This window comes from Pituophis catenifer, unplaced genomic scaffold, assembly GCF_029215685.1.
Source record: "Pituophis catenifer annectens isolate HBS135680 unplaced genomic scaffold, rPitCat1.0.hap2 SCAF_2, whole genome shotgun sequence".
NCBI lineage: Eukaryota > Metazoa > Chordata > Lepidosauria > Squamata > Colubridae > Pituophis > Pituophis catenifer.
The window spans coordinates 174,176,057-174,200,506 of NW_027256882.1; the positions used below are offsets into that span (position 1 = coordinate 174,176,057).

General features: G+C 41.0%; 1 protein-coding gene across 1 annotated transcript in view; it reads left to right on the plus strand.

Annotated features, from left to right (window-relative positions):
- Positions 1-1,666: 1,666 nt before the first annotated feature.
- HDAC6 (histone deacetylase 6) overlaps positions 1,667-24,450 on the plus strand; it is a 38,366-nt gene continuing 15,582 nt past the window's right edge. Inside the window, exons 1-17 of the mRNA XM_070938100.1 lie at positions 1,667-1,676; positions 3,443-3,539; positions 3,700-3,804; positions 5,028-5,116; positions 13,234-13,318; positions 13,863-13,903; positions 13,997-14,093; positions 16,887-16,984; positions 18,532-18,636; positions 19,398-19,466; positions 19,665-19,791; positions 20,802-20,867; positions 21,819-21,878; positions 23,614-23,703; positions 23,791-23,897; positions 24,025-24,092; positions 24,257-24,434. Coding sequence (XP_070794201.1) covers positions 3,465-3,539; positions 3,700-3,804; positions 5,028-5,116; positions 13,234-13,318; positions 13,863-13,903; positions 13,997-14,093; positions 16,887-16,984; positions 18,532-18,636; positions 19,398-19,466; positions 19,665-19,791; positions 20,802-20,867; positions 21,819-21,878; positions 23,614-23,703; positions 23,791-23,897; positions 24,025-24,092; positions 24,257-24,434 — 1,460 coding nt within the window. The 5' untranslated portion in view covers positions 1,667-1,676; positions 3,443-3,464. The remainder of the gene's footprint in view (positions 1,677-3,442; positions 3,540-3,699; positions 3,805-5,027; positions 5,117-13,233; positions 13,319-13,862; positions 13,904-13,996; positions 14,094-16,886; positions 16,985-18,531; positions 18,637-19,397; positions 19,467-19,664; positions 19,792-20,801; positions 20,868-21,818; positions 21,879-23,613; positions 23,704-23,790; positions 23,898-24,024; positions 24,093-24,256; positions 24,435-24,450) is intronic.

Consider the following 24,450-nt stretch of genomic DNA (forward strand, 5'->3'; position numbering starts at 1 on the left):
TGAGATGTCTGCCAAATTCTTATTAGTTTCATACAGTGTGAAACTTGACTGAAAGGTTCAAGTTGTTCTTTGTTTTGTGGCCTGGGATTTCCTAGGGCCAGGCATGGCCAAGATTAGTGTGTGATCTGGCTAGAACGCATCATGGAAGCTTTTACCTTCTAACAGTACAATTTCATAACTTCTAATACCAATGTAAATTAGAAGTAGCCCAATGATGCAAGCTGGCAGGAAAGCCAATGTCCAAGAAGTCTTGGAGTGCTGTACAAACCATTTATACAGCCCACGTTTCATTAATGCTTGTCTAATTCATCTGAGTTTTGTCCATTAACACTTATACTATAATAAAACTAATCTAACCAGAAACTGGGCTGAATTATTTTAATGTTTTATGTTTTATTGGGCAAATAATCAAGGGAGGTGGATGGGGGAGTCTAATCACTGAAGCCGCAGTCTGTGTGGAAAATGTGGGTAGTTACAGTACAGGAAATATTAAAGAGAATATCTGTAGCTCAGGGTTGAACTGTGGAGTCCTTGCTACTTGCTGAGTTTGGTTGGTTGGGTTGCAGATATTTCATTACCCAACTATTTAAAATCTTCAGGGCGACTGAGTGTGGCATTGTTGCCTGTATAATAGCTTGCCCTGCAGCAAAGGGATGCTCAATAGTTGCATTCCACCTCCAGCCCTAATTTTCCTTTTATTTTTTAATTTTTTTTAATTATTTATAAAGTTTTTATTTTTATTTTTCATAAACACATTTACATGTACAGTCATTTCCATCATTTTTCATTCATCTTTTCTTTTAACTTTCATTTTTCATTTTTACTTTTTCGGGGCTGCTAATTTTCCTATCTGACAGCTTCTCAGGGCAATTCCTAATGTCACAACTTGAGCACATGTTCAGAGCAGTCCAAGTGCGTGTGCCCACGGCCAAAAATTGAGCAGCCAGGGTGAACCCTCCGGAAGGCTGTGGTTAGAAATATTTCATAGCTTCTCAATTAAACCCTAAATCATAATCGAGCCGGAATGAAGGAAGAGCGACACACATTGAGGAAAACAAAGAAAAAGGGACGCTAATGTAGAAGCCTATACGCCTCCGCCTCCTTTAACCCGTTCTCTACCCCCGCCCCAAAGACAAGTGGATTCGCCTAATCCCCTCCTGCGATCCTCGCAGAGAGACCGCTCTCCAGCGGCCCCGCCCAACGTTTCGCGCCAGTTGGTTCACCCACCCACCCGCCGCGAACAGAATAGTCTCGCCCAGTTTCTGCCGAGGGCGACGAACGGTTTCCCTCGCGGAGGGGGAGTGGCGCCGAGGTGACAGCATCAGGCGGCGCCCTGGAAGAGAGAGAGAGAAAGAGAGAAAGACAGACCGGGCTCAGAACGTGGGAAGGGCGTGGCCGGTCATCTTAGCCCCAGGTGAGTTGGAGACATTGGAGGGGGGGGGGCATGCAAGTTGATCATGAGGAGCGTGGTGATCGCCCCGCCCCCTTGGAGTCCTGCCATCCTTCAACCCCTCTTTTTTTTTGCGGACGATCCCGCAAGGTCCTGGTTGTCTTTGGCTCCAGCTATCTGGTCTTGAGCAGGTCGCCCCAGCCCGCAATCGAGGGGGCAGCGGGGAACCGCGTCCTTCCGAGCCGTCCTGCCTTCCAAGGGTGGGGAAGTGGTCCTTCAGTTGCAGGTTTGGAGGGAGGGTGGGTGTGGTCCTTGTCACCTTGGTAACGCGGACAGGCGAGGGGGGGTTTCAAAGCGTGGCGTCACCGCACCCGTTTCTAAATGGGGGGGGGGGCGTTCGTTCTTTGCCATGCCTTCTGCAAACAAGACCTGGGCATCAGAAGGGTCCGAGAAGGTGTTGGGGGCACAGGGGGTGTATCTGTAAAGATCTTCTGACGGGGCTCCCAGGTTTACTCCGAAGTAAATCCCACTCAGGTCATCCCAAGTTTGACAGCCAGGTAGGTAAGCCTGTGGAATTGCAGTCTCCCTATACTGATGGCTGGAGAAAAAGTTCTGTCAAAATGAAAGCTGATGGCTCCAAGGCAAAATAGCAATGAGAGAATGATGATGATGCTGCCAATGGGAGAAAGAAAGGCCATTGTTTGGTTCTGATCATAGCTGGATGTTTGGGTAGAAATAGGACAGTTTCTGTCTTTGTTATTTTAAGCACATTTGAACCCCTTTCTGCTGCTGTTCCATTTGTGTGGAAGATAAAATATAGCTCTAATTTTGTTTTGATTTACAAAACAATGTATCCAGTGGTGGGGTTCAAATAATTTAACAACCGGTTCTCTGCCCTAATGATTTCTTCCAACAACCAGTTCACCAAACTGCTCAGAAAGTTAACAGCCGATTCTCCCGAAGTGGTGCGAACTGGCTGAATCCCACCACTGAGTGTATCTTTCTTCTTGATACCTTGTTCTTTGGAGCCCTATTTGTTTCCATAGATATTGGGGCACAGTTTGCATTTTAACTGATAAGCCTACACAGGAGTTTGTGTATTGCTGGGTTCACCAATCATAATTTTGTTAATTACAGTGTATTAAAAAAACCAGAACTGTTTTGCACAGATAACAATAAGCCATAGTAGACAATAGTTTATAAACCACAGTGGCTGGATTCATACAACATGCTACGCTTAAAATGAGTGAATTGTGTTATGGCTTAGCACAAAGAGTGAATCCCCCTTGATTAATTTAATACATTTATATTCCATTAAATCAAAGAAAATTCTTGAAAGTTTATATGACACATGTAGGTATCTGAAATATCTCCAGTGAATCTAAACTATAAATATCTAAAATCAAACAAAACATCAAAAATAGATATGATAGGCAAAGTACACACTGGCATGTTAAGCCACCTATAAACAGTTAGGTCTAAGTTGTGAATACTCTGCAAAAGAATCAGTTTTGTGTTTGTTTTCATTTTTTGGAAATGAATTTAAGGAGAGGACTAATCTAATTCCCACTGTTCCTGAGAATCAGCATTGCTATTGAAAAGCAGCACTGTTTAGCTTCAGCAGCTCTTTATTACTAGAAGCAAGAAACTACTTCCTTGATGGCATTATTTGTTAAACATTTCCAACTGGAGTAGATAACCCTAGAGATAACTAGATACCAACTGACAAGGACTTTATAGATCAAGAGAAATCACCAAATGACAGCTAAGATTTTCCCTGCATAAGCAACTACTTTCTTGGTGATTATTTCAAAGAACAAGATATTTAGACATAGGGTGATTTTAGAATTGAATGCTCTAGCACAGGGGTGTCAAACTTGCATCGTCATGATGGCGCCACATTTCATATCGGGACTTTCCCCCCCTTCACTAAACAGGGTGTGGGCGTGGCCAGTGTGTGATTCATCTGGCCTGCGGGCCACAAGTTTGACAGCCATGCTCTAGCATCTGTTATGGAACTTTCTGTAATGTGTGTTTGGTTTTCTTCCATAGGATTGAAGGAGGCAATATCTCAATGGCTTCTGATTTGGGAAATGCCTCAGTATTGGATCCCATATCTGTGCCTGCTTTGGACATTCAGGCTCCATTGGTAAAGTAAACCTGTTGTTGTGATGGAGACTGTGGGAATCAATAATTCACTGGGAGTATGGTTAGCTGAGCTTCCCTTTCTGTCCCATGGAAGAGAGGAGAGCTTTGCTACTTCTGTTGCTGGTCGGTGTATCAAAATAATGTCCTCTTGGTTTCCCTAGAAAAAGGCTAACAAGAAGGGAGGGCTTCCAGAGGCCAAGCGGAAAGGACGGGCAAAAAAGATGAACAAAGATGCTGAGGAACTGCTTTTGGGCCTGCAGCGACTGGTAGGTAGATCCCTTCAATTCCCAAGTTCTGGGCTGAAAAAGCAGCTATGAATTCTTCATTCGGTTTTGGGAGAGAACTGGAAGATGCAAGTCTTCTTGCAGGACTAAAGTCCTAGCTTCTTTTAAGTCCTAGCCATTCATCTTAACAGAACTTAAGTAGTACTTTCCTCTCTCTCAGCAACTCAGTTACAAAACTGAGCCCTGGTAGCGCAGCAGACTAAAGCACTGTTATTAACATCAGCTGCCTGCAATTACTGCAAGTTCAAATCTCACCAGGCTCAAGGTTGACTCAGCCTTCCATCCTTTCTAAGGTAGGTAAAATGAGGACCCAGATTGTGGGGGCAATAAGCTGACTTTGTATAAATATACAAAAGTATGAAGGCTATTGCTTAACGCATTGTAAGCCGCCCTGAGTCTTCGGAGAAGGGCGGCATATAAATCAAATAAAAAAAAAAAAAGATCCTAAACTATTTAAAAGTGCCACTCTTGATAACCTCATTTCTGCTTCATCCTGCAATGATACCTTTAACACCATGAAGCAATAACATCTACCTATCTCATGTCTTTGAGACAGACTCAATAGGTCAGTCCTGTCAAACTGGTGGCCTACAGGCCGGATGCGTCACGCGCAGGGCACGCGCACCCCGGCTCTGCAAAGGCAAAAAAAAAATCACAATATGTCACGTGACATGATCGAGTTTGACACCTGTACAATAGGTGGATAAAAATGCCAAATCCAATCTAAACCTCTGGCTGGTTGTGCAATCATCCATAATAATAATTTATTCTCTTCTGCACATCTATTGTCGTTTTGCACATTCTCTTTTCCCTTAATTTATTGAATTTAAACTATTGTGAATGAAGGCAAATATATGTGTCCCAGGATAATGTTGCAAGATCCAGTTGGCTCGGTCACTATGACCAGAGTTTACTCTTCCAAATTTTTGGACTCAGGCTGGAGCCCATCCTCAGGGAACTTTTCTCTAGCAGAAAATGTAAACTGTTAAACTATTGCCCCATCTACCAGTAGCATTTAGTCCAACATATTTGAAGAGTGTCAGGTTAGGAAGAGCTAATAGAGGATATTATATCATATCTAATTTTGCTCCTGTGAGCAAGAATGAGAGGGAGTGAGTATTAAGGTATGTCCTTATTGGGGAGGGTTAGGATTAGTATGTTTTTCCTGCATGCACCACTTTTTTGTGTTGTTCTTTCTTAAATAGGATCTTACTTCAGAATGTGCTGCTCCCTTAGGAACTGGACTGATTTGGGATAATCGAATGACAGAATTTTGCTGCCCGTGGGATGAAAGGTATCTAGGGTGAAAGGATGGGGTTTTGAGCCTTAAGTATAATAGCTGAGCTGTATTGCTTTAATTTATAGGTCTTTTAATTTTCAGGATTTTTTTTTCAAGATTACAGTCTCTTAATTTCAGTTTTACATGTGCTTAATCCTAAAAGACTTTATCTGCCTTTCCATTTTTCATCCAGTGAAAGTTTTTTAAAGAAAAGTAGGTATTTCAATTTGTAAGTCCTTGGTGTGGGGTAGATGAAAATCTCAACGGTATCTATCCCAGAGATTACAAATAAAATGAATTGCTTGCCTAACAAATAATATTTCATCAAGAATCTTCTTGAAGTGCAGCCGGCTGCTTTTAAACAAGTATTAATAGACAAATTAATGAAGGATTGGTAGCTCAACAAGGAACCACACAGGATGGCCATATTCAGAAACAATGGGCTTTAGAATCCCACATGCTGAAAAGTTAAATGAAATGAAAAGGATTTTACCTTTCTATCTTGCTTCAGAATTTCCTCCAGGCAGATAGCAAGTAAGTGCTGTGAACAAGAACCTACATTTGTCTGTTTCTTCAGCACTCAGTTTAACAGAGCTCTCTTAATCAATACAGTTAGGATGGAAGTGAACTTGACTCTGATTTGCTGGTGATTTTCATAAATTCTTCTAAGGTGCAAATACATACTTTCTCTAATGTAGAACCTCATTTCAGTAATCATGGATTTGGAGCTTTTGTTTTATTTTTGATCAATTGTACTGGGTAATTGCTTGGGATGTATTTAAATAAAAGAAAATGCATTGGTTGTGTGAATAAAACTGTCTCATTTAATGAGGAAAAGCCAAGTTAATCTTCCTGCTTCCTGCAAGCAAGGTAGGGCCAGGCACCTGATGCCTTCTATAAGTTTCAGAGTTCCTGTCCCATCTGCCTTAACCAGCATAACCAATGGAACTATAGTCCAAAATCAGAATATCAAGTTGTCTCCCTTGGTGTAGATTTATCCGAACCTGTTGTATGATATGTAATCCTTACCAAATGACCAGTCAGGGACCAAATATTGTCCTAGTTTTAATCACTGCCTCCAACCCTCGTAGTTTCTCTGAATCATACATTTAGTCCTAGTTTTTCTGTTCTATTCTGTTTTTTTCAGAAAACCTAATATAATGTGTAGTACGTGTAGACATGCCTAAAAACTCACTTTGCAGAGTCAGCCTCACTTCTACCATTACCTTTCAAGTCATAGTACTTCCCTTCAACTTCTGCCAAGTTACTGCGGGTAACCCATGCAGTACATGCCAAAATAAAAATGTATATTATAGTGGCTAATATCTTGTGAGATTTTGAAATCTCACTCAAAGCCTTGGGGGGGAAAATGATATTTTCACCAAAATTATTGTATAATATCCAGTGGGAAAATCAAAGTGCCATGAAATTTAGCCATTTTAAAACATAAATTTTAAGTGAAGTAATTTTGATTGTATTTATGGAATGGGGCCTTTGCCCATGCACTGTGGTAGTGTCTTTCTGATTCTTGATTTACATGATGACTTAGAAAAAAAAATCAGTTATGATATATTGCTAAATGTGAAGGAAATGATTGGGAACCACTGCCTTAGCTATCCTAATATAGCAAGAAGAATATGAAGTAGAGGAATATGAAGTTGATCTTGAAGAGGTACGTGATAGCCATTATGAAGGCATCTTAGCCTGGAAAAACAGGAGGGGTTGAGGAAAAAATGCCAGATTGTCCCATCTTGACTGTCTTTAGTATAAGAGGAAAAAGAGAGGGAAACTGTCAGGATTTCAGGATTCTATTATAATATCCTGTAACAACAAAGTAAAGTTTCAATAATTTTATGGCAGCTAACTCCTAACTTGTATGGATTTCAACACAAAACCCAAAGCAAATACAAGGGTCACTGCATGGTTTGTTTTGGTGGCACTCCCTCTAAAGGATTTTGAGAAAGATGCCAGCCGACAAAGGAGCCCACTTATATTTATACATCTCAGAAAGGAGAGAGAATTTAATGCATAAGCCACAGATAAAATAATCATGCATATTCATAATTAATGGATTGCAGGTTACTTCCTGTGCCTGTTTACTTTCAGTAAAGCAAAAAGGAGGAACAAAGCAATAAAACAAGAGGAGAGAGGAATAAAGCAATGAAACAAGAGAGGAAAGCATCTCCCATAAATCAAGATGAGGCAGTTTGGGAATGCCAGATACCAAAAGGAAAACATCTCCCATTGGTACTTTAAGAACAAATCAATGGGAATTGTTTGAATAAGATAACAGGCTGTGGTTCAAAGTCAAAATCCTTGTATCTCTATTTATCAATTTGATCTAGCCCATTCCATTCAACTAAAAACTGATTTTCCTCACACCTGGTTTACCTCAAAGGCTGACACCAACATAGTGTTTGTAACTATAGTACCTTCCTATGACTCTTGTACTGAAGGGAGCATTATTTTATTTGCTTTGAAAAATAAAAACCAATAACAGTGGTGAAAAGTGGTTGCAGAATTCCTCCCTCAAGGATCTTTTTGTAAAGGGAGGATTCCCTCCATTTAGAGCATGGAGATACTTTTCTCTAGTCATTGGAATGAGGGGTGGGACTTCCCTTGCTAAAACCAATATCTCATTTATTCTTACGTTGCTGAATTCATTTTGTGATTGCCTTGGGATATTGAAAGATGCCTACAAACTTCCAGAGTTGGTGATTTCTGCCGTACGGTGCTTACTTGAAATATCCATGAAGGCAGTGGAACTCTCTTCTAAATAAAAAGATATGGATAGGAGATAGATTTCTCAGGATCAGAGAATTGGATTAGAATGGTTAATGAATCCTTTCAAATGTTGCAAATGATTGTAGATCCCCCCCACTCTCAATATTCTGTCTTGGAAACACCATTGGGTATCTGATCAAAATACTGTCCAGGTAGTCCTTGGCTTATTTCAGTTCATTGAGCAACTGTTCAAAGTTGTGATGGCATTGAAAAAAATGGATGTACAGCCAATCCTTGAAACTCCAGATATTGCAGAATCCCCACAGTCATGTGATTGCAAACTTGGGCACTCAGGTGTCTTATTTGCAATTAGGGAACTGCAGTCATATCGCCATTTGCAACCTTCCCTGCTGGCTTTTCACAAAATAAGTGGGAAAGCCAGAGGGGAAAGTGAGAGGTTACTCAGGTAAGTCATTCTCATGTTTTCACTCTCCTGCACCAATCTGCTCCAGTCCCGCCCAATCCATGCACAGCTTCTTGCTAGCTGTCCTAGGCCATCCCCAATTTTCCCCACTCCCTTGCTGAACACTCTTGCTGCTTACCTGAGACTTCTGTCTCTTTCCAATTAATGACTTGCATATCTTGGGGAAGTAAAGCACAGTAAAGTAGTAAAAGCTTTAAGACTGCATTCCTTAATGATGGCAATCCTGGTCTCAATATGCCAGTATGTGAATGCACTTCCAGAAAGCGTGTTCTCAGTTTTGATTGTGTCTGTGTTCACTCATTTTGTAATATTGACCTGCCTTATGATGATGAATACTCTGGATTTTATAAGAAAATAGGATGGAAGAAAGGTTCTTGTGTAAAATCACATGGCAGGAAATGTGAGGATGTAATAGTCTATGTCCCTGCTGAACTGCTTTTCCCTTTTGTAATCAATTGAAAGCAGTATTAAAGTCTGAAGTGAATATGTTTCATCATTCCAAACCACTGATTTTTTTTCCTGGCAGAGGGAGGAAGAGTAACCTTGGTTTGGATGTGGGTAAATATATAATTCTGTTCTTATTTCCCTTTGTGCTGCCTGTAATTCTGTGGTGTGTGTGTTTATTCCACCCACTTGGCTCACTTTTCCATGTAATCTCAGTGTAATTCCCTGGATATGATGACCATAATCCTTTTATTTCTTCCTTGATTCCTCATTGGATTCATCTCCAGCCCTAAATAGCAGCCCTAAACCCTTGATCCTTGTTCATTGTGAAGTTTCCATCTTAAAATAATATTCTTCTTTGTTAAATGCAATCATCCTTAAATTTGGAGAAAGAAATGCCATTGGGTAATGCTGACTGGAATCCTAATGCCTGTTATGTGAAAGGGAGCCCCAGTGAACACAAACAAATTCACTTCATAATAAGTTCGTATTGGATCTTATCTGCTTTCATCTAGAACAGGATTATATATACTTAAGTAGACTCAGAATCTAACTTTCCTATAGAGATCCTATCCATTTTGCCCTTTCTAATTTAATAGTATTATGGGGACCGTGAAGCAGAAGAGACTCACTCTAGATGGGCAACAGGAGAGATCAATCAGTCACAATTTGCTGCGTATTTGAATGATTATTTGTGGCTTACAACCGGTCACATTGAAAACATCCATAAATTTAATATCGATTGATGTAATGGTCTGTGGGAATGTCCTTGAAAGACGGGAGAAGGAAGAACCGAAGCCAGGGGAAAGGCCAGATAAGCCCACAGAAGAAATGGGGACATAATAAGTGTCCAAAGAGATTCTCTCTAGTTTCTTTGACTGTAAAGGTGAGGAGAGAGAAATGTGCTTTCACACTTATTTTTTGCAATAAAGGTAATGTTAATACTCATGGCATTGGCTTCCTATCTGGACTATCTCAAAGAGCTGATATTTAAAATGTTAAAATCTTAAAATATGTGAAAGTGATGTCTATTCCATTCTGATAATATTAGAGTCATTTTGCAAATTCAACAAAAAAAGGGATTATATTAATGATTTTTTAAATAATATACTGCGTCAGGTTTTATTTTGTCCTTTGCAAGTATGAATAGGCCCAAAGTATAAATGAAAAGAATTTCCCTGCTTCTAGAAAATGGCTATTTTCACTAAAATAGGAAAGGAGTTAATAACCTTTTAAAAGTTCCTTTCCATATATAGATGTTCTAAATTTGTGAGAACACTGCATCAGCACTTCTGTATTTGCAATAACAGTTGACTCTTCATTTCCAGTCTGTACAGCTGTAAATCATTCTTCCTCTCTCCTCATAATATCAGTGAATTTGTGGTCTACGTTTACAAGCCCTATAACAGCCCTTTTCAAACTGCCCCCAGATGTATTGGACAACTTCCATCATTTCCTAGTCAGCTATCACCACGTAGTGAAGGGGATGATGAGAGTTAGTAATATTTGTAGAGCATCAGCTTAGGAAGAACTGACTTTGACAAACTTTAGAAATATTTCTAAAAAGTCTGCTTCGGGGCATACAAGAGAGGACTCATCCTTACGTTCCTAATTTCAACACAAAGATGCTTATCTTGGTCACCTGTGGAGATAGCTCTCATTCATATTTAGCTGTTCTGATTTTAAAGTAGTGTTTTTCTTTCTCTCTGAACACAAATGTTACCATACATGTTTCTTCATTGCCTCATTTTCTGTGTTTGAGGTGATGTGATCAGAGGCTGAGAACTAGCTCTCTTTTGTCGCCACATTTAGCATTCTTCATGTTTGACCGATGCTTCATGATGCATCAACATAAGGCTAGTGTTCTTCTGGAAGAACGACAGATTTTTCTTTTAAAAACAAAAAATATATTTTATTGGTCTTTTGAAAGACCAGCAAACCTGTTTTAAAAAAAAATAGAGCTAATGTGTTCTGCATGCAAGGTTGATTTTAAAATCAGAGAAGTGAGCTTGGCTACCAGCTGTGTGTCTGATTTTGAGCCTCATGAGTACATTACAGGTTTCTCAATACTTCTGCTGACAAAAACTTCTTATTGCTTTTATTACTTTGGATAGGAGGTACCAGTTACCTACTCCAGTGACATGTGAATTTTTAAGATACTTCTCAGTTTGCAACTATTTCCTGTCAGCATTGTCAGCACTTAGCTGATATGGGACATTTGGAAAATAGCATGAAATTAATAAGAATTCTGTCAGTTTCTCTTTTTAGGTGCAGGGTGAGGCAGAAGGAAGGATGTGCTTCCATATGCCTCTTCCAGCTCCTCTACTATACCTATGACCTCTTGCCCAATCTATGTCTGAAATTAGATCTACTGGCTTTCTAGAAAACTGATAAAAATATATTTTAAAAACCAAGCTGATTAACAAGCTTGGGAGAAGGAGGATGAAGTAGAGAGCTCTCTTAAGGTATCTTATAGGTTCCTTCCCTTCTTCCACTTCACATCCTTCTTTCATGCTACGAGGCTACCTTTGGGCATATGTTAAGACTAGCAGACCATATTAAGAAACCACTTGAGTGATGTGGGCACATCTGTGACATGCATCAGGGAGTTGGACATTTTGAAAGGCGATTAAAACCTCTGTCCCAAGCCATTGCCCACAGTCACCCAGGCTCAGTTCCCATTTAAGAAGACTGGTGGTGTTTTTTCCTACCAGCCGGGTGAGCGGGAGGAAACATAGCCAGGAAATCCATCAATCACTGTCCTTAAATTCTCCTCCAATAAAACTCTGAGGGCAGGACTATTCACCAGATTTATTACTGATGCAGATTGTTGCTTGGCAATTGGCACAGTCCAAATCATGCTGGTATATTTTTCTGTCTGCTCGAGGATTGGAAGGATGCACGTTAAAGCTGCCATATAGCGCATAGAGAGTTGTTGGCTAAGCATGAGGTGGCTTCCAGTCCCAGCAGATGGAGCAGGAATTATTCCTATTGCATTCAGTGAGGTTGGGTTTCAGTTTTGGCTTAGTGATTTCAGTTTTGTTTAGTGATTTTTTTTAATCTTTTGATTTCATGCCTAGTTCCAAAATTCTATTTCCATGGAGAATCTAAAAAAGACAGCACTATCAATATATGAAGAGTCTGTCAGTATTGCTTGGGATTGCTTAGCTAATGCTTATTATTTTATTGTTTGTCTTTTTTATTATTTTTATTTTTGTACTGTGTTTTTATGTCCTTGTAAACCATCTTGAGTTGCCATGTGCAAGTAGGCGGCAATATAAATTTTCTAAATAAATAAATAATGTCCCTGCTTCACAGCAGCTATAATAGGCACACACACACAACTTCTTTCGACTCAAAGGACACAGCAGATTTTGCATGTTGTTTGGACCACAGTTTGAAAATATGCCTAGCTAGGTCACTTTTAGGAGGGAGTTTTTCCAGGGGTTTTAACAAATCCAACGCCTGTGGTCGGGCTTGACAAGAGCGCAGAAATTCTACAGAGTAGTTTCTCCCAATATGTTGTCCTTCAGAATTGTCAGGATTCTTCTGCTAGGATTGTTGAACGTTGCCTCCAGTAAACCGCCCAGAAACTCTGAACTGCCTCTGAAGGAAAATGTGTTAGTATAAGTGCTCCATGAGCAGCAGATGAACCCGATTCTACAGTTCTTTGGTTGTTTTGTGGAAGAGAAGGGTGAAAAGAGCAGAGCTAGCTTCTCAGCCAAGTGTGTAGAAGGTCTTATCCATAGAAGTCATAGAGAAATAGCTATATACTTGGCTTCAGGGCATTCCCAAAACAGTGCATCTTCACCTAAGGTCTAGAAACTCTTTCAGTGTAGAAAATTCAGCCCTGTTAATATATTTATTTTATTTATTTCATTTTATTTTATTAGGCTTATATGTCGCCCTATCTCCAGTGGACTCAGGGCGGCTCACAACAATAAAACCACAATCCATAATGCAAGTTAAAATGCCTAATTAAATCAGATACAATTAAAAACCCTTAAAAAACTGTGTGTGAACTTCCAGATCCTCTGTAAATTATCATCTTTTGCACAATTATGCAGATTCAAAGGACTTTGCTCTCACAAGCATTCCCAGATGATTTCCCGAATGTGACCTCTGCTCCCTAGCACTAACTTTTGTAGCCCTACTGTCTCCCTTCCACTTTATTTCCTCCTGTTCTCAGCCCTTAATTTTGCTCCACCTGTTATGATGATACCTATTACAGTGGTTTAAATGCCCTCTGCCATTCTCCCACTACAACCATAGTTCACACTTCCTTCTCCTTCTCCCTTCTTGCTTGTTTTGCTGCATTCCTGAATTATCCAGATAAAGAATGGGTTCTGGAGAAAGAATGCCAGGCCACCTTTGTTTCTTTCTTCTCCAAACCATCTCAACTCCATTATTTGCCTCTTGGTTAATGAGTTGTTGATCTGTCTCTACATGTGCCCTTTGTCGTCTTTTTTTTTTTTTCTAGTTTCCCAGAGTGCCCGGAGCGACTGGTGACCATTCGGGACAAATTACTTCAGTATGAACTGTTGGAACGTTGTGTCCCAGTGACGGTAAGAGAGAGAGCAGATGAGAACAAGCAAGAATTTGTGGACAGGTTCAGGATACATTGCAGTGATGCAGTAATTAGAATAAAGTAGGCAACCTGTGGCTCTACCCAACTTTTTTTTTTTTTTTTAGTTCTCTGAGCTTTATTTCTCTCTTTATTGTGAGGTGGGAAGCATAAAAATAACCAGGTTCCCCTAACAGATAAGGCATTTTAAATAAATAAATTAAATTCAGTATCTAGCAAAACCTTAGCCTGATCTCCCCACCCCCCCCCACCCCAAAAAAACCCCCAAACCCATAGGAAAGGCAATGATCTGGCAGTGGTTGCCCACATTTGAATCATCAGCCCATCTAATAATGTCTCCTCAAACCATTTGGTGCCCCCAGCCACCAAAAAGTTTCCTACCCCAGCTTAGAGAATCAATATTTGGAGAGAGATGAGTTAGACATCTACAACATGTCCTGAGGTCCTTGAAGAAGTCAGGGAATGGACATGTGATAAGCAATCAGTAGAGAATGAAATATCTTTATTCTTATCTTTCCTTGCAGGGCCGAGAAATTTCTGAGGAAGAGATCCTCTTGGCTCACAGGTGAAAGCAAATCTTGGAGTTGTGGCAGAGCTGAGGGGTGGGGAGGCAGTGACTGAGCTGCAGCTGAACACGTGAATATCTCTTTCTTAACAGTCAAGAATACTTGACCCTCATGAAATCGACTGAAACAATGAGTGAGACTGAGTTAAGGTCTCTGGCAGATACCTTTGATTCTGTTTACCTGCATCCAGTGAGTATCTTCAGAATTATGTTTAAAGGCAGAAATGTCTACCGTTTGTAACTAATACTTGGTGCAGAGTTGGCAGGCTATACACTTTGGAAACTTCTAGTGCAGCGGTTCTCAACCTGGGGGTCGCGACCCCTTTGGAGGTCGAACGGCGAGTTCACAGGGGTCGCCAAAGCTCTCTCTCGCCACCCCCCCCCACGTCTTCACTCACCCTCATCCTCTGCCTCTGTTGGATCGCCGGTCGCTTACCCCGCCCACTCCCAATCTATTGCTGCCTCCTGAGTCCCAGCTGATGGCTAGAGGGAAACAAACCATTTAAATTCTTGCGGCGGGGCTTCAAAGGGCCGTCCTACAGCTGATCAGTGTTAAAAGAAAACAAATGAGAAGACCGGTGCCTGCAAAAATAGAAAAAACAGCCCCTTTCAGCTTCAGCATAGGTTAATTACCATAAGTTGATTTAATCAGCCTCTGGACTCTCAGCTGATTTGCTCTCAGCTGTTTTGCGGAGGGCTCTGTTGCTAGCTGCAAAGAGAGGAGCAGATTTTTTTCCCCCTAGTTATGCTGAAAAAACTAAACTGAAAGTAAAGCAGGGTCTTTGCTGCAACGTGACAAAATGAGGCAGAGAGAGATTTCTTTTTCTTTTTCCTCACCAAAAAAGGTAGGTGCAAAACTGCAAACAATGGGAAATTTAGGGCAAAAGAGGAGGTTCAAGATTTTAAAACACAAAAGAAAAAAAGCTCTATTTAACTAGGGAATTGTAATAATTGAGATACTATTAATTGTATATTGTGTTGAAAGCAGAAATGGTTAAGTTGTGGTTTGGAGGAATATATGGGGGAAATTATTTGGTTTATTATTATTGGTAAATATAATTAATTGATTTGTAAGAAATTGGATTGCATGGAAATAATTGGAATATTCATGTCCATATTGATTGATATACAAAAAAGATAGTTTTATAACTAATTGATTTATATTAAAATGTTGAATTTGTATTAAACAACTGTATTACATAATTACATAATTAACCAATGTGAGGATGGATATAAAAATAGATGACAATGGGAAGGGGTATAATATAGAATAGAAGGGAAAAATTGAATTTGATTAAGATTAGAGATGAGGATGAAGGGTAATATTGATTTTTTTAAAAACTAGATGAGGAATAAATATGGCAAAAAGAAAATATAGAAATTGTAAATTTAATTGAAATGACTAAACACTGTTTAAATTTGTGAACCGGCCAAATACTCTGTTCAAAGAAAATACATTGTATGTTTGTATGTGTGTTTCTAATTATTGCTATTTATTCATACTCAGAGGGCTGAAAAAGTTATTTTTGACTGGTCCTCGCACTTTTGACCAGTCCTCGAACTTACGACTGTCCTCACATTTTACGTTTTTGCCCTATCTTGTCACCATGGTGAAGAGAAGCAGTTGTGAAATGAGTGACACGGTTGTTAAGAATGCTACAATGGGCATGATGACCAGTCATAAGTGCGAAGACCGGTCAAAAGTCGAGGACCTGTCAGAAATCACTTTTTTCAGCCCTCTGGGTAGTCCTTTTGTGCACATGGACTACTCAGAGGGCTGAAAAAGTTATTTTTGACTGGTCCTCGCACTTTTGACCAGTCCTCGAATTTACGACTGTCCTCACATTTTATGTTTTTTGCCCTATCTTATCACCATGGTGAAGAGAAGCAGTTGTGAAATGAGTGACATGGTTGTTAAGAATGCTGCACGAGCATAAATGTGAGGATGGTCATAAGTGTGAGGACCAGTCAAAAGTGCGAGGATCTGTCAGAAATGACTTTTTTCAGCCCTCTGAGTAGTCCCTATACACATAGCCATGGCCACCCAGTCACATGACCAGCTACCCACGCCCACCCAGTCACATGACCTCCAAGCCACGCCCACAAAATAAGCCACACCCACAGAACAGATAGTAAAAAAGTTTAGAACCCACCCCTGGTTGGGGGTCACCACAACATGAGGAACTGTATTAATGGGTCACGGCATTAGGAACGTTGAGAACCACTGTTCTAGTGATTTTTTTCTGAACTGCAAGCAGCGCTGAATTGGGGAATGTCACTCATTCTAAGGCTGTGTTACACATATACTTGCCTAATATCCAAGAGGCAAAACCAAGGTAATGGGTAGAATTTATACTGTATAAATACTTTGCATAGCAGCACATCTGATGGAACAATGTGTTGCAGTCATGTTCTGGCATCTTCTTATGGAGGATTCTTGGAGAAATGAGCACGTGGGGTGAAATTCTCCAGAAATAAGGCATCACAGTTTAGGGAAGAGAGATCTGAGAACAGGGGGAAATATAAATGATATTGTAAGATTTTCCATATCTTATATTTTTTTTCTCCATTGCTATATATTTTCTGATACTTGTAAATAAAGTTCTCCATTCTAGATAATTTTTCCTCTGACGTTACTTAAAGAGGGGAGGGAGTGCATTGAAAACCCATTTCTGGAATCAAAAAATTTAGTTTAGTAGCTAGAACAATAAATTATTCAGATCCTATAATTTCTTCCACAGTTAATTATACATTATTAAATATAACTTGCTATTGGATTTGGGGCTTCTTGGATTTCTTTTTTCTTTGCACCTCCAGACGAACACATCTATCCATGTCCTGTTTTGTTTTGCTTTTTCTGAGGGGGGGTGGGGGTGGAGCTAAAAACAAGCAATTGAATGGGATTCCATCTGTTCTTCTGCATCAGGAGAAACCCTGATACTGTAGTAGGCTTTGCTAACCTGATTTTCAATTCCTGCCAAAGAATTTCTACCGCTGTGCCTGCCTTGCTGCTGGTTCTGTCTTGCAACTCGTGGAGAAAGTGTGGTCTGGAGAACTCCGTAATGGTCTAGCTGTGGTCAGGTAAGGTGCAAATAGATTATTATTTTCATTTTTGCTTGACTCAAAACAGTAATGCAGTGCCCTTTGCCATGCCTGTCAGATGGTATATTTACCATTTGATAGCTCCCTTGGCAGTGAGGGAAGGGGCACATTCTCACAGTGGTTTGTGTACACAACAAGCCCAGAAACATAACTTGTATTTGTTATCTTCTTATTTCTTGCCCACTAGCCAGTAGAGAAGAGATTTCCCTTATCTACAAAACAGACTTTCTAATCCGCTGCCTTCCAGATGTGTTGGATTTAACTCTCAGAATCTGGTTGACCATACTGGCTAGGCCTTTCTGGGAACCAGTTCACATCCAGAGGGCCTCACGTGGTGAAGGTTGCATTAAATAGCAACAGGGTAAAACTACAGTAAAGCAGATGGAAGAGAAAAATGAGGGCAATATTCCTAGTGGATAATCCAGTTTAGGTAGTCTTTGACTTACAGCCAGTCATTTAACAACCCTTTATCGTCACCACAGCATCAGAATGTAAAGCACTTCTAGACGTTGTAAAATATTGTGTTTCTGCCCCTCCGGTCACATAATCCCATTTCAGACACTTGATAACATATTTACGTTTATGAGTGATTGTTAAGTGCTTTGCGATCATGTAATTATCATTTGCAATGTTCTGTGCTTGTTTGTCCAGAAAGTCAGCAGGGAAGCTGACAGAGAAGGTTGCAAGCAGAACAGGTATTGGATTTGAGGTTCATTCCCCTAGCAAGCCGAGGGATTTCCCCTTCCATGCAGGAGAGGGGAAATCCTCCTGTATGCTTGAGGAATGGACCTCAAATCTGGTGAAAATGCTGGTGAATGCCAGCATTCTAAAAACCTCACAGCACTGGCGTTCGCAAGCATTTTCCCCTTTGGAGGGGATGCTTAATGACCGCAGCAGGGAGAAATGGAATTGTGGTCGTTAAGCAAAGTGGTTATGTGGCATCTCAGTGACCACTTCAGTCAACAGCCAAGATTCTGGGCCCAGTTGTGGTTGTAAATGGAGGAATATTTGTAAAGGCAGGATTGTCAATGTCTTGACTTTGTGTGTATACATGTGCTTGTTTATGGAGGATGGACATGATAGTCCAGCCGATCCAGAAAGAAAATACGTGATGGAATTCACCCATCTTAGAATTAACAACCCAAAGTATTGTGTCGCTGTCTTCCTCTCTTAATAAAATGTGAGAAGATGTGAGAAGAATAATGATTGAATCAAAAAGAAGTCATATCTTAATCTCTATAATTTTTTTCATATGAGAACATTTTCACTTACACAGTATTGTAAGAACCTTATATGAAAGTAGCCAGAGTGACTCCTCAAAATTTTTGAACTTTATGTCCTTAAAAACGTATGGGAATGATGGCCCAAGCATGCTTTCTTTAGCATTCAGAGCAAAAGGTACAAAATTGATAATTGTATGTACACTGTAGTCACATTAACATTTAGGCATGCTTTTCTTTTTTCTTCAATGGCTAGGCTATGATTATCTAATTCTACATTGAGCCACTGTATCTTTTGGGTTTCAGGCCTCCAGGACACCATGCTCACCGCAGCAAGATGAATGGCTACTGCATGTTCAACAACATAGGCATTGCAGCACAATATGCCCGACAGAAATTGGGGGTGGAGCGGTGAGTAGCTATGAAGAGGAGAGATAACAGTTAAGGCTGGTTGTTGGACAGTTTCAGTGGTGGGTTGCTCCCAGTTCGGTCCGGTTCTTGCAAACCAGTAGTAATGGTGGCAGGAGGCTCCGCCCACCCGCCCGGACATCATCATGAACGATCTGTGCATGTGCAGAAGCTTCTGTGCATGTGCAGAAGCGTGTGCGAGCGAGCAAAGCAAGCACGCGCATGCGCACTCCCATTGCGAACCAGTAGCAGAGGTAAGTAGAACCCACCTCTGGACAATTTGCCACAAGCATGAGCCAATGTTCTTCCATTCCTCTACATTATGTGGATTGATTGATTGAGGATAAGCCAAGATGCTGAATAAATACAAAGTGTTAGATATTTGAACAACTAGTCATAGTCATTCCACACACCTCAATTTTTGGAGGATGTGTCTCAATACCCAGTTACAATCCATCTTGGTCTTCCATTGAACATTTACTAAACTATCATTTCTATTCTGTTACTACCCCGCCTAGAACTTAAAGTAGTGAAATCCATGCCTGTATCATTGGTCATGACAGTATCACTGCTTTTATAAGGAATCCTGGGAATAGTAGTTTAATGAGAAAGCGGAGATGTCTCCCAACCACCGTAGGACTACAGTTCCCATGACTCCTTGAAGAGATGCTAGCAACCGGATTGATGCTAGCATATTTTTTCAGATGCTGCCTTTCATGTACTTCCTTTTTCATTCATTACATTTGCATTTCTTTCTCTTCCAGGGTGCTTATCGTTGACTGGGATGTGCACCATGGGCAAGGCCTTCAATACCTCTTTGAGGAGAATCCCAGGTGCCCAATCAAGGGATGAGCTTTATTTAACTGGAGAACTTGGGACATTCTATAGTGGATGAGGAGAGCTGGCAAAAGCAGAGCAAATCAGTTTGGGGTTAAATACAGGCTGCACCCAGATTGGGTTCAGAGGGCTGGGGCTTGGCTAGTGGCTTTGTTTCTCTTCACTGCTGAATCTGCCGTGACTGCTTTTCCTAGCGTCCTTTATTTCTCCATCCATCGCTACGAAGGAGGGAATTTCTGGCCCCACCTTCCAGAATCTGACAGTCACACAGTGGGCAGAGGTCGGGGAGAGGGATACAACATCAACGTGCCCTGGAACCAGGTAGGGAAGAGTAGGGACTCTTCCCAGGTGGTAGGGATACAGTAGGCTATGATTGCCGGGAGTGATAATTTAGCAGTTCTCCATTCTGGCTAAAGTTGCTTGCATGTTGCCCTGTTTTTCTTGAGAGCAGTTGCAAATAGAGCCATTTGGCTAGCTATCGAATATGGTTTCAGTATCCCAAATGACTCTCCTGGCTGCTGGGGCAAAAAATGGGGGGAGCTGAACATCTTTTACAAATAGACAGATCCCTAACTTTGTTAGTATATATAGTAGCCTAGTTACAAGAGGGAATCAAAGTTGCATGTGGATCTACATTCATATTCTGATGTAGCTTTTTTAGGCTGTGAGGTAGGCTTCAGATGAGAAAAGGCTCCCCACTCTCTGCAGTTGCTTGGAAATGGCCTTTTCCCTTTGCAGTAGCCACTGGTATGAGGACCTGTTAGTATAGGCTTCCAGTGCTACTCAGCTTTTTATAGACCTAATAAACCAAATTCACATATCATTCCGAACCTTGTTCTTGAATAAATCTTGGTTGGGTTCACACTGAATGATAAACCGTCAAGCTTTCATTCACAAATACAGTGTGCTTTTTCATTGTGGTAAACCAACTTCAGAACACTTACATTGTTGGGGTTTAGTGTAGCTCCAGGGTGTCAAACTCGCGGCCCGTGGGCTGGATGCATCATGCGCTGGCCACGCCCACCCCATTTTAGCGAAGGGGGAAGTCACAATACGACAATGTGACGACGCAAATTTGACACACCTACCCCAGTGTAGTTCATGAATCACATCACACTATGTCAAAACAAACAAGCAGAGGTTTTGGATCTGATTTCTTTTGGCGTACGTAATATCAGATCCATCAACGTTTATGACCTTCCTTACTGTTCCTATGTTACATCAACAATAGCTGCTATCTTAGATAGAGTGACCATGCTGTATGTGTGTATATAAAGATATTTCTTGGGGATTTGCTTTAAACTCCTTTGATGTTTTTTCTATCGCTTTAGACAGGAATGAGGGATGCTGACTACCTCTCTGCCTTTTTACATGTCCTACTACCGGTGGCCTTAGAGGTAAGCAATGAGGCATATAGCATTTTGAAAGTATGGACAATCCAATCTATTTCTTGATTTCTTGATTTATTTATTTTTATTTGTATAGTTATAATTGTCCACAAAAGTAGTCGAGGATCATAAACAGCTTGTTGTAATCCAGGCTCATACAATAGGAAATGTTGATGGAAGCATTTCTTAATCCTTTGTTGGATGACATGCTATTTAACATTGTTAGTACAATATTCAAGAGCTGGTCTTGACCTTCATGCCTTCCTCTTTCTCTTGTTATATTGTTGTATTCAATCCAATGTTGTAAACCATCCAGGGTCACTTAGATGAGATGGGTGGTGTAGAAATTTAATTTTAAAAAATGATCTTGATCTTTTGCTTTAATTGAAACACAGGTGAGATTGTGCAGAATTGGGACTTGTTTGTGTGAAATTTGTAGAATTATAGAGTTGGAATGTATCTAGAGGTCATCTGGTCCAGCCTTCTGCTCAGTGCAGGATCCATCAGAGAATCTTTGAGAGATGCCCATGCAACTTCAGTTGAAAATCTCTTTTTTTGTGGCATTCTGTTCTTCTGGCTGACAGCTCATTTGCAGCCTGTATAAATTTGGGGATGGCATTGTCATCTATTTGAGTTGTATGGTCTGCCCAAATCCTTTGTAAAATTTTTCTTCTTGCTTCATGGAGCAGAAATTTGGTGAAGTCAGCATTTTCCTCTCCTCCCTTTCCTTCTTGCCTGTCCACTGCAGTCCTCTAAAGCAGCTTCATTCTCTGTCATGTCATAATACAAAAATAAAGTAGCATGCCAGTGAACATTTGTTCTATATAAAAGTATCACAAAACAAACAATCCTTAGCATACTCTCCAGTCTTGTTCTTGAACTCTGGGAATTTCCTGGTTTTTGTTCCCTTGGCTTCCCAATTGGATAATTTATTCTGGCTCTATTGTACTTTATTTGCAGTTCCAACCCCAGATAGTCCTGGTCGCTGCTGGTTTTGATGCTGTAATTGGTGACCCTAAGGTAAGGCTTGTTGTTGTTTTTTTTTTGCTCCCTCCAGAGCGTTTCTCAGCAATTTTTAGATGTTACAATCTATTTTCTTCCTGGTACCCTAGATTAAAGTCACAATTACGTTCTGGAGCAGGGATAGGCAACCTTTTGGGAACCAGGGACTGTGGAGATCTAGGGTAAAGAAATAGACTAGGCAAGAAGTAAGAAAATACTAACATTAATTGAAATTCAATAAAAAAATAATTCAGTCATTTATTTGATTATTCTTCGTGTTTTTAATAAATTCCCCTTCGTCAGATTAAAGTTGCAATTCAGTGGCAACTTCATACACCTGCCACAACTTACGTATTTGCATCAGGCGTCAGTAGGCAAGTACAGAAAATCCTTGACTTACACCAACTCATTTAATGACCGTTCGAACTTACGACGACACTGAAAAAGTGACATGACCGTTTTTCACACCATTGCGACTGTTGCCGCATCCCCAGAGTCACGTGATCAAAATGCAGGTGTTTGGCAACTGACTCATATTACGACAGTTGCCGTGTCGCAGGGTCATGTGAGCCCCTTTTGTGACCTCCTGACAAAGCAAAGTCAATGGAAAAACCAGGTTCACTTAACAACTGTGTTACTAACTTAACAACTGCAGTGATTCACTTAACAACTGTGGCAAGAAAGGTCGTAAAATAGGACAAAACTCACTTAGCTGCCTTCTTGATAAACATGCTTGACCAATTCTGCAAGAAAAAGAAAGAATGATTAATAGCTAATATTTTTGGAAGTGGGTGGGTTGACATTGTTTAATCCCCTGTCCTGCTTGTAAGACCTCCAGGTTGTAAAAACAAGGTGGTACAACTAATCATGCCTTTAACTTTATGTATGGTATGGTAATTGATGGTAGCTTTGATGAATAATTCAATGAAGTAGATGATTAAGCTGGCTGCCCACCTTAGACCATCCCTGAAGCCACAGGTGGTTTACTGAGAACGAGGGCTGGACTTACCTGACTTAGAAAGAGGACTTTGAAGTGTGGGACTGCCGGTGGCAAGGACAGATCTAAGATATTTCTCTGTAGCCCTAGAGCTTCAATTAGTCAATGCAGAAACAGCTCCACCAACCTTGAGGAACAAGGACTTTTACATTCCCATTTCTCTTGTCACAGCCTTAGAGATGCTTCTGGAGACTGCTGCAATAGAAATAATCTGTCTGATAATGCCTCGTGTTTTTCCCCCCATTTAATTTAATGTATCCCCTCCCTAGGGACGCGGTGGCTCAGTGGCTAAGACGCTGAGCTTGTCGATCGAAAGGTCAGCAGTTCAGCGGTTCGAATCCCTAGTGCCGCCTAACGGGGTGAGCTCCCGTTACTTGTCCCAGCTTCTGCCAACCTAGCGGTTCGGAAGCACATAAAAAATGCAAGTAGAAAAATAGGGACCACCTTTGGTGAGAAGGTAACAGCGTTCCGTGCGCAGTCATGCCGGCCACATGACCACGGAGACGTCTTCGGACAGTGCTGGCTCTTCGGCTTTGAAACGGAGATGAGCACCGCCCCCTAGAGTCAGGAATGACTAGCACGTTTATTTTATTTATTTATTTATTTCAAATTTATATACCGCCCTTTAAATTTATATACAGCACATGTGCGAGGGAAACCTTTACCTTTACCTTATCCCCTCCCTGATTCATGCCTTGCTCCTTTTTCCAAGAGTGAGTCAGGAGAGTGAAATTGATCAATCTTTGCCCGTTTTAGGGGGAGATGGCTGCCACTCCAGCATGCTTTGCTCACCTGACACACCTGTTAAAGTCACTGGCTGGAGGCAAGCTGGTTTTATCTCTGGAGGTGGGTGACTTTCCGCTTTTGAACTGGGGATAGGGTTGGGCTGCCTCTTAAGGAAGCCACCTAGCTCCTCTGCTTTCACTATCACAGGGTGGGTACAATCTCCAGTCTTTGGCTGAGGGAACCTGCATGGCCCTTAAGACTCTTCTAGGAGATCCCTGTCCGCTGATGGAATCACCTTTCCTCCCATGTAGCAGGTAAAAATGATATTGAACCACAGCTCCCTGCTGCCGGATGCTTTTATAATCAACGTGTTGGATCAAATCCAACCCTCTCTCCTCTGAGCAGAAGTCTGATTAAAGCATCTTCTTTTCCTCCCATCAGTGCTCTCAGCTCAGTGTCTCAGACCATTGCAATTCATAGCAAGTATTGGAAGAACCTACGGAGGATCAGTGAGTGAATGTAGCTCTCTTTTTCCCATTCCTCAAAAGCAAGTAGTCTGGGGGGGGGGAGGCATCTTTACTCTCAATTCCTTTCCACTCTGATTGACTGTCAGATAATCGGGACTGCTTAGGACACTCACGGGATCTTTCTCTGCCTCTTCCACACAATTCAGGTGCTGATGTGCCCCAGGAGGATGGCAAGCTCAGCGTAGCTTGGCCACCAGCCAGCCCTCTCTCTGTAGCCGATCCCCTCTCCAGGTCAGCAGCTGAACTGATACAGCCTCAGCCCCCTTCTTGCACGGGGCTAGTCTACGATGAGAAGATGATGGAGCATTACAATATGTGGGACAGGTAAGAATTTCAGATA